The sequence below is a fragment of the Tachysurus vachellii genome, chromosome 11, assembly GCF_030014155.1.
Source record: "Tachysurus vachellii isolate PV-2020 chromosome 11, HZAU_Pvac_v1, whole genome shotgun sequence".
Lineage (NCBI taxonomy): Eukaryota > Metazoa > Chordata > Actinopteri > Siluriformes > Bagridae > Tachysurus > Tachysurus vachellii.
The window spans coordinates 27036802-27047462 of NC_083470.1; the positions used below are offsets into that span (position 1 = coordinate 27036802).

General features: G+C 40.3%; 1 protein-coding gene across 3 annotated transcripts in view; it reads left to right on the forward strand.

Annotated features, from left to right (window-relative positions):
* Window positions 1-510: 510 nt before the first annotated feature.
* Window positions 511-10661, forward strand: part of msi1b (musashi RNA binding protein 1b) — an 18967-nt gene continuing 8816 nt past the window's right edge. The window contains exons 1-6 of one of the 3 annotated variants that reach the window (XM_060882289.1): window positions 511-563; window positions 1754-1794; window positions 2913-2994; window positions 3082-3166; window positions 10130-10171; window positions 10343-10435. In XM_060882289.1, the coding sequence (XP_060738272.1) occupies window positions 1758-1794; window positions 2913-2994; window positions 3082-3166; window positions 10130-10171; window positions 10343-10435 (339 nt within the window). In that variant the 5' untranslated portion in view covers window positions 511-563; window positions 1754-1757. Of the gene's footprint in view, window positions 564-1344; window positions 1469-1753; window positions 1795-2912; window positions 2995-3081; window positions 3167-10129; window positions 10172-10342; window positions 10436-10661 lie in introns of those variants that run through there. The other 2 variants (XM_060882290.1, XM_060882288.1) reach the window with 2 other exon arrangements.

The window sequence follows — 10661 nt, forward strand, 5'->3', positions numbered from 1 at the left end:
ACATAGTTCCATGGCACAGAAGCAGGATTTGGAGATCCAGAGTGTTCACTGGATCCAGCAGATAAGCGATTAGAGGAGATTAAAGTAGTAGTGTTGAAGTGAGAGGTTCTGAACGTCGTACAGTGTTCACTCGAGCTGTGTTTTAACCTGGCGAGATGATGTGCTGTGATCTTGTAGTAATCTGTCCACATCACCCGTACACCGCTTCTTCTAATTAACAGAACGATAAAAGCATAACTGAAATGTGAAAAGTGACACTACAAGGCTACTACATTGTGGACACCTGAGCATCACGAAGCTCCCTGAACGCTTCCTGTGCACAGAGCAGCTCCAACTCCAGTGTCCTTCACTGAGCACTGACTCTGACTCAACCCTGCTGAACACAGACTGAACCCCGGACCTCCTCACCAACACCAGTGTCTGATCTCACTAATGCTCTTGTAGCTGAATGATCACTAATCCCCACAGACACAATCCGACGTCTAGCGGAGAAGCTTCCAGAAGAGAAGAAGAGACGATTAGAACAACAAACCTGGAGCGAGACCTTCAACGAGCGCATACAGGTGTGGTGGTCAGGGGTGCACATACTTTTGGCTGTGTATTTAAGTGACTTTAATGTAATAAAGCAGATAAGTCATAAACATATTAGAACATTATTACCATCGACCCTCAACATCCTAACAAGTTTAATTCTCGCAGTATAATTAAATATGAAGTATGTAGAGAAATACATTTAATTTTATTTAATATTCATTTATAAACAGAAATAATAATAATATCTTTATGAGGAATAAATTCTGATGTAAAATCATTTAAATAATAAATTGTCCAGAAACAGAAACAAATAAAATAAAACAATAAGAAAACTGAAAAGTTCTAATAAAGATGTAAAGGTGTTAAATCCTTACACAGGGTTCAGTGTTAAATCTGTATTTAAATCCAAACTCAAGCCTCTTGTCCCTCCATATGCCATATGTCTGTACTGTAGCCCCGCCCCCTCACCATCTCCCCCCTCAAACTCACCCCACCACACCAAGTTTTACCCCCTCGGGGGCACTGAAGCGTCGCGCGCTGTTCCGCGTCCTTACCGGAGCGCGTGGAGGAAGGAGGTAGTGGTTCAGGTTGTGGGCGTGGCCTGGTCGCGCGTTCCCGTGGTATGCCCCGCCTGTGTGTGTGTGTGTGTGTGTGTGTGAGTGTGTGTGTGTGTGTGTGTGTGTGAGTGTGTGTGTGTGTGTGAGTGTGTGTGTGAGTGCGCTCTTGCTCTGCTCTCCGGAGTGAGTCTCCCTCCATACCAGTCCCGCTCTCTCTCTCTCTCTCTCTCTCTCTCTCTCCCTCTCTCTCCTCCTCCTCTTCCTCCTCCCTCTCCCTCTCTCTCTGTATCTCTCTATCACCACTCTCTCTGCTCGGACCGGACGCACACGATGGACTCGGACGGCACACAGAGCTCGGATTCCCCACACGACCCCTGGTACAGACCTTTATTTCTCATTTCATTTCCCCGGTTTCACTTTAATCTCCATCCCGGAGAGAAATAATGACGAATGAACGGAAACAAAGGATCCGAAACGTGCAGCTCACCTCCGAGGGGCTGCGTCTCAATCCTACTGCTGAGTCGGCCGAGGGATCGAGGGAATGAATCTAACACCCTTCTGTGATTAAAACTTATGTTGGGAATGTGACTGAAAAGTGCACTTGTTGATCCTGTGTGTGTGTGTGTGTGTGTGTGTGTGTGTGTGTGTGTGTGTTCCTGCAGTAAAATGTTCATCGGCGGTTTGAGCTGGCAGACAACTCAAGGTGAGAGAAAAGTTTTGGGGGAAAAAAAAAGAAACTTTATTTCTGTAAAACGCGCTAATAAACCGGAGCAGCGCGCGCACAGTCTCGTGCGTTTTTGTAACATAAAAATGTTTACAAGACAATAAATGAATAATTAAAGTAAATTAATCAGTGTGTGATTGAGCGAGAGGAGTTTAACACTAGGCTTTTAATTTTTTACCAATTTACTAAGTTACAGTTTACTTAAAAATCTGTGTGTGTGTGTGAGTGTTTGTTTGAGTGAGAGAGAGTGTGTGTGTGTGTGTGTGTGTGTGTGTGTGTGTAGCCTGAGGGTTGTGATGCTGTGTGCGACACACAATCGTTTTAGCTCTTTGTCGAGGTGAAAGGCACTAAATCCTTCCTGTCATTTGAACTCCTGAGTGTGTGAAGATTTATTCTGCAGAAACATATTAACTTCCTCAGGGATGTTTTTGATCAGTAGATAATTAGACAGTGATTAAAATCACTGGGGATTTTCTTTGATGTCAAAGCTTTGGAGTTTTTATTAGTGTAAAATTAGTTTAGAATCACAGATACGACTAATATTGTTAATATTATTAGCTGTATGTAGACTTTATATATATATATAAATAAATCTATAATAGGCAAAGTATTGTTTGTGATACTGAAAGTAAGTTTCCAGAGAAATCGACGTGTCGTAAAAATGTTGTTCGTCTGGCTGAAGTTTCTCTGGGAACTTTGTGAAAAGTGCTTTTGTTTTTACGCCGTGATTCTGATCGTTTAACACACGACAGTTACGTCAACAACGAACTGATGTATTAATAGTGACTTAATTTATACATTTACACACGCAATTAGTTCAAGATTCAAGATATTTCAGATTCGGAAACATTTTTTTATTTTATTTTTTTGCAAGAAATTTGTTGTAAAGGAGCTGATAGAATAATAATAATAATAATAATAATAATAATAATAATAATAATAATAAATGATTTACGAATGTTTCCCTCCAGCTCTTAGAGCAGTGTAACACAATGAAAGGTCATAAAGAAGCAGAACAAATGAAGTAAAGTGACACGAAGCTGCATCGTAGTGTGATTCAGGTGAATGATGTATTTTTCTTCTGTTTTCCCAAACAGAGGGTCTGAAGGATTATTTCTGTAAATTCGGTGAAGTGAAGGAGAGCATGGTGATGCGAGATCCGGTCACGAAGCGCTCCAGGTGAAGCATCAACACTGCATCTGTGACAAAACTACTTAAAATCTTTTCACCGTTTTTTCATTTTAATTCTTTTCTTTCTCTCCTCAGGGGCTTTGGGTTTGTCACGTTTGCCGATCAGGCCGGTGTGGATAAAGTTCTGGCTCAAACCCGACACGAGCTCGACTCTAAAACGGTGAGTTTTTACTTCCACACTGTGCTGATTTTCACTATTTAATCGTTCCTGAGGAGGACTTTTTACTTTATGATACACAAAAAGTCTGAATGTTGGTGAAGAGAACTTCAGAGAGCAGCTGTGACACCTTTAATAAAGGATTTCTTTGGTTTCTTTGTGCTCCTGTTTTTCCGCTTTATAAGCCGAGACGTGGCGTTGATATTATTTAAGTTCTAATATTTCTCAGCGTCTCAGATCTCATTGTTGTGTTCAGTTAAAGTGGGATTTTATTCACAAGGTGTTGATAGTTAAATGTTGGGGATTGTTTTGTGATGTTAAGTGTAATTTAAAATCATTTCAGACCTACTGTGTATTTTCTTTTAGTATTTTTTGAGTATATTGTTGGTGTTTCCTGATGATTTGGTAGTTAGAAGTGATTTAAAGTGTAATTACAGTGTAATTCTTGTCAGATCTGATGTGAATGTTGTTATTGTTGGTTGTTGGTTTCAGTTCCACTCACGGCCTTTACAGATTTGTTTAAAACACAGAATACACACCTAGCTATCAGTGTTTTAGTGTCACAGGTGTTTGCTAGCTTGCTCTATGTGTTCCTGAGTTGCTTAGCGACCGTGTTCTCCCAACCTGAGCCAGTTGAACGGTGTTGAACAGAAGACTTCTGTACTGTGACGTTGTTTACTGTGAGATCTGTAACATGGCGTTGTTTTGTTCAACACTTCAGAGCTCTGCTGCTCTCTCACCTGTTGACGTGTTACAGATTTGTGTTGTGTTGCATTTGTTTCCACTCCGTGGCCTCAGGTTGTGTTTCCCAGACTGTTAACTTGAAGTGTTCACTCACGAGAGATGTGGTTTTTCAACCACAAGCACCTGCAGGAAAATTGGAAGGTTTTAAGGGTTTGAAGTAAAAGGACACACACAATAAAGACTATTCTCTCTCTTTCTCTCTCTTCCTCTCTCTCTCTCTCTCTCTCTCTCTCTCTCTTCCTCTCTCTCTCTCTTCCTCTCTCTCTCTTCCTCTCTCTCTCTCTCTCTCTTCCTCTCTCTCTCTCTCTCTCTCTCTCTCCCTCTCTCTCTCTCTCTCTCTCTCTCTCTCCCTCTCTGTCGGTCTCTCTCTTTCTGGGAGAGAGATAATAGTCCAGACCTTTGGATAATCTGATATTACGAATATTGTAGATAGGACAAACCCTTGTGTGTGTTGGGGGGCAGAGAGACACAGAGAGAGAGACAGAGAGAGAGAGAGAGAGAGAGAAAGCTCTTAGTGCTATTCGAAGTCAAAATCAATTAGGCCCAGATTTGGTCTGGCGTGGAGAGAGCGGGCGAGCGAGAGAGAGAGAGAGAGAAAGGCTGCATTCCCCTCCCTCTGTGAAGTTGTCAGGGAAGAGCTGTGATCGCTATGGTAACCCCAAACCCCACACGGGATATTTGTCCACTTTCAGCGAGATTGATTTGACGATGTTTCCCGGAGCAGGATGTGATTCTCACTTCTGTCGCAAAAACGAGGTGTTTAGACAGTTAAAAGTTTTGAACGTGTGAATGTAAAGCGTTTGAGAGAGAGAGTTTGTGTGTGTGTGTGTGTGTCTCTCTATGAGTGTAAGTGTGTGTAAGTGGGTGTGTGTGCAGAAGCTTTTGTCAGCCTGGGACAATGGCGCCCGTTGGTTGCCACGGTGACCATGGAGTCGCTCCCCCAGGGGGTCGAATAAGGGGAGGGAGAGAGGGAGGGAGTGGGGGATGAGAGGGAGAAAACTTTCTCATCTCTTCCTGTAAACATCTGAGCAAGTGTGTGTGTGTGTGTGTGTGTGTGTGTGTGTGTGTGTGTGTGTGTGAGGTTAAGCTGTTGTGTTTGCAGTGAGAATACAGGTAAACACTTTTCTCATGTACATTTCCCTTCAGACATACATAGATCTTTATGTGTGTTTGCGTGTGTGTGTGTGTGTGTGTGTGTGTGTGTCCTGCTGACCTATTTGAACCACTCTCCAGGATCACATTCCTGAAAACACTCAGATAATCTTTCTGTGTAAGAAAACGAATGGAGAGACTAGTGAACGAGAGAAGACGTGGAGAGAAGGAACACAGAATGTTGAGGAGAGTGAAGTTGGAAAAGTGAGAGAACATGAAGGAGTGAAGGAACAAGGAAACATGGAGGAATTAAGGACCACAGAAGAAAGGAGGGACAGGAATAAAGAAATAAATTATTGAAAAAAACGAAAGGACACAAAAAGAGAGCGACTTAAAATATATAGAAACTGGTGATGTGAGAAAAGCTAAAAGAAAGAAGATTAGGACCGAAAAATAAAAATAGACAGAGAGAGAAATTAGAACTAATCAGATTTGTGTAAACAGGATTGACACAAACGGACACGAGTGTCTTCATCCAACTGTGTGTGTGTGTGTGTGTGTGTGTGTGTGTGTGTGTGTGTGTGAACATGTGTGTGTGTGTGTGAACGTGTACGCCGGTGTGTGTGTGTGTGAATGTGTATGTGTGAACATGTGTGTGTGCATATGTGTAAAGGTGTGTGTGAACATGTGTACGCCTGTGTGTGTGTAAACATATGTGTGTGTGTGTATGATCGTGTGTGTGTGTGTGGGGGGGTCCATATAGAGTAAAACTTTTTGGATTTTGGAGTGTTTTTAATAATTTTCATCATCCATTCATTAAAACACACACAAGATGTTTAACTAGCAGGGGTGTGGCGTGTGTGTGTGTGCGCGTGTGTGAGTGTGTGTGTGTGTGTGCGCGTGTGTGAGTGTGTGTGTGTGCGCGTGTGTGTTTTGCTCAAATCACAGAGGATTCTTATTCATGGTGTGAATGGAAACACAGCTCGCTTCACACCGCCACGGCCCCTACACACACTAAACATAAACACACACACACTAAACACACACATACACACACACACACAGTGTGTATAATCTGTATTAGTTTATACTGAGGTAAAGTCAACAGTCATGTGACTGCAGTGATTTTGTCCGTGTGCCACAGAACAATGATGTGGATTTTCCTAAAATTTTACTTTTTTATTCATCTGTTCGTGTCTTTACTTCTAACGGCTCTCGCGGTCCGGTGTAAAGGCATGAGATTACATCATCTTTATGATTATAGCTTTTTATTCCACAAAGCACAAATATTTATCCCTTTCTGATTTATTTATTTATGTAGAATGTTTTTATGTGAATATATTTAAAATAAAAATGTTTTTTTACGATATTTTCTAAACAAGAAACTCTGAAACGAGGCGTTTTATAAATCCAACATTATTAGGGTAAAAAAATACATTTATGAGATTTAATTATTTGTTAAGTTATTTACATTTATTTATAATTCTGTTATAAACTTTTCTTTTTATAAACAATGTATGACCCTTGACCTTTTGCGTGTTTACTCCACTTCAGCGTCACCTGCTGTATGTTGATCCGTGTGTGTGTGTGTGTGTGTGTGTGTGTGTGTGTGTGTGTGTGTGTGTGTCTCTGACCGTACACAGGAGTGTTGGGACCTCAGGCGTGACTCGAGGTGATTATGTCCAGCCTAGATTAGAGACTTTAGTCCTAAAACCGTAGCATCTGATTTGCTGTGTGCGGACTTAGCCTAGCGCCTTCACTCTGTTCTGTAGAGCGAGCGCTAGTTTGGGACGGAGCCGTCAGGGCTGTAGTGCCGGGACGTGCTAGCTCTTTTAGCGTAGCTTCGCTCTGAAGACTGAGACTAATCTACTAGCGCTGTGCTGCCTTCACCGTCTTCTCGCCCTTTAACCTCAGTACAGCATGATGTAGAATAGACCTGGGTACTAGCGCTCAACTAGAGAAGTTTCTAGACTAATATTACACAAGTCCAGACAGGAAGGACATTTACATTTAGGTTCTTTATATATTTTCTCTTCTGTTATCTCAAGTGCTTGTTTTTTTTTTTTTGTTGTTTTTTTTTAAAAAAAAGCAAATACTAATAAAAAATTAGAGTTATCAAAAATTAACTGTCTAACGCTAAATTAGCAAGAAACTAGCATATGTTCTATCGTAGATTAGCAGAGTCTCACACACGTTATCTTTAAGGCTGATATATAGAATTAGCATTTGAGCTTTCGAGCAAATTACTTTACAAAGTAAATGACATTATCTTATTAAACAAGTGTGTAAAAACTAGCTATAACTAGCAAGCAAACAAACAAATTATTTTTACACTGCTAATCATTGTGTGAGACAGCATTTACAGAGTTTACAGAATTACCTACTTAGCTAGCACAAAAATAGACTAGTTTTATATATATATATATATATATATATATATATATATATATATATATATATATATATATATATTGTTTGTTTTAAAACAATAGTTTGAAGCTAAATGAGTAAGCAAAGAAGTAGCTTTAGCTTCCTAGCTGCTGTTTTTCTCTTTCATGAGAAGGGTCATGTTTCAATCTTGAGACAACGGAACTGAAAATAAAAGAATAATCATGATAATAATAATGATATAATGCCCTACTTTTCTGGACTTCTGTATTCATGTATAGCGTCTTGGTCTTGATTGACTGGTTTGATTTTTCTGCACATGATGTGTGTCTGCAATCTGACAGTCTGCTGAAATCAGCTGTAAACCCTGTGTGGTGGGCGGAGCTTAAGTTGCAATTGAACAGCCAATAGCGATATTGATTCTGTGACATCACCACATTCCACTACTTTAGTTTGCTTCATAACTTTAACAAGCTTTATAATTAAATAAATCAGCCGTATTAGCTACGGTTAGCCAGCTACCCAAAAACAGCATCGCTAACTTGTTAGCTAAGCAAACGTTCTCGCTTAAGCAATTAATACAATGTAAAGTACCTAGCCAGAGTGTGCTAGCATGCAAGGAAATGTTAAGTAAACTATTGTGAAGTTATACAATTAAATTTACGATTGAACTTAAGCTCCGCCACTTTCGGAAGAATTTGAGATAAAAATCTGTTGGAAGCCACATTGGGAGAAAAAATTGAAGGCAGCATCATAAATGTAGCTTCAGGAATTTATACATTTCAAACATTTTCTTGTACAATACAACATCATGATTAATTCACAATTAATGTGATTGTAAGTGAAATAGCGTTTACAAGCTAGCTAGCTCGGTTCTGTAGATGTTTAGCTTCTCTCAGTGAAATACAAAATTATTTACAATACAATATTTTATTTTATAGAGTAGCGCTAGCTAACTAGCAGGCTTTTTAAGCTAGTTATATTTAGCCACTCTGAGGGGTTTAGCTAGCCAGCTAGCTTTATTTGATAGCTAGCTAGAGATGTGTATTTAGGTAATGTTTTCAGTCTCTATGTTTTCCGGACTAGTTTATTTAAAAACAGGTTACAGCAAACAACTAGCTAGATTTGGTTTTAAAAATGTCTCTATGTAGAAACTATAAGTTCAGTAGTTTATTATCAGGATCACTGTATGAAACAAGTCCTGAATTTTTTTCAGTCTCTATTAAGTAAAAGCTCTGACTAATGTAAACACACTAGCTGGATGTTGTGACAGATTTTTAATCTATAATGTCACTGCTGACTAGCCTGCAGTCCTGCAGAGCTTTAGCATTAAGGCTTGTGAGCCCTCGGTGATGATTCTGAAATTCAGACACAAACAGGATCTGTAATCATTTCTGAAGCGTTTTAAATGGAAAATGCTGAAAAAAGAAAGAAAGAAAACATGGCTGACTTTCTGTTAGCATGTGTGTTAGGGTGTGTTAGTGTGTGTGTTTGTGTGTGTTTAGCGTGGTGTGTGGGTCACCGCTTCCTCCTCTTTCCTCTTTTCTTTCTCTTTTCTTCATGTTGCGTTATTATGCGAGGTGTGTGTGTGTCCGTGTGTGTGTCCGTGTGTGTCCGTGTGTGTGTGTGACCCTCTCCTCCACTCAGTGACAGATGGGACTGGCAGCCCCCAGAGTCCCACCGCTCTCTCGCTCTCTTTTCTTTCTCCTCGTCTTTTCTTCTCTCCTGGTAACCAGAGAACTTTTTCTACTCCCTCGTCCTCTTTGTCCTCGCCTGTTCACACAGAAACTCTCTCTCTCTCTCTCTCTCTCTCTCTCTCTCTCTCTCTCCTTTCACTTCTCTCTCACTTTCTCTCTTTCATTTATAAACTCTCTCCCCATCACTTACCATCTCTCTCTCTCTCTCTCTCTCTCTCTCTTTTCCTGTCCATTTCAGTTTGTTGTCGTTTTGTTCTCATTCACTTGTTTTTTTTTGTAACGCATTCACTTTATTATTTTGCATTTTGCTCTCTCTCTCTCTCTCTCTCTGTCTCTCTGTCTCTCTCTCTCTGCCATCTTTTATATCCCTGTCTTTCTTTCTTTCTTTCTTTCTTTCTTTCTTTCTTTCTTTCTTTCTTTAATCTGTTTATCTTTCTTTATTTGTCTTTGATCTTTATCCTGCTTTTTTCACTCCTTACTGCTTTATCTCTCTTTCACAGTCTAATATTTCTTCTCATTCTTTTTCTTTATTTTCTCCCATTAACGTCAGTGAACAGATCTTTTATTTTTGCTTTACTATATAAACACCAGGGGAAGTGTTTGTTCTGAAGGTGATGATGTCATCAAAAGCAACAACCAATCACACATCATGTCAGGCTATTAGTCCCAAATGATTAATTAGTGCCACAGTGTAACAGAAAGCTATATGCAATTTAGCCAACCGTGCTATCTAGCTAGCTTAGTGCACACTAGCATGTGTTAGCATATTAGCCAGTGTTTAATGTTTAGCATTTTACTAACTAGCATGTTAAAATAGTCCCTCACCATATTTAAAGTTTAGCATAGCAATTCTGCCTGCTAAGTCTTAGACACACAAAACATTTTATTAGCGATGATTAGCTACATGATCTTTAACATGTTACTGTATTAATGTAAAAACAAAGTGAGGCAGAAACGCACTGACGTTGATTTCAAGAGCGATCAGGAATGTAGTCCATGTTCCTGTTTTGCTAAATGTTTGTTTTTTTCTCCGCTCTTTCTTTAGATCGATCCGAAAGTGGCGTTCCCTCGTCGAGCTCAGCCGAAGGTGAGTTAAGTGTCTGAGCAGTAAAGGGAGCTTGATAAGTAGTGCACACTACAGTAAGTGTTCAGGTGCTCCCTTTGTTGTGTAATTAATCACACTTAGGTTCCGTTTTACTGGATGTGATGTGGGAATTCCGGATAGCGTTCCCTCACATGTCCATCATCTGTTTTTCAGCTGGTGACGAGAACGAAGAAGATCTTTGTGGGAGGATTATCAGTGAACACCACCATCGACGACGTAAAGCAGTACTTCGACCAGTTCGGGAAGGTGAGTGAAGGAGCGAGGGATGAGGAGAGAGAGAGAGAGAGAGACAAAGGTTGGGTGCAGAGAGAAAGAGACAGAGTGTGAGACAGGCAGAAAGATAGAGAGTGAGACAGGCAGAAAGACAGAGTGAGACAGGCAGAAAGACAAGGAGAGAGAGACAGGCAGAAAGACAAGGAGAGAGAGACAGGACCAGAGAGAGAGAGAGAGAGAAAAAGCAGACAAGAAAACT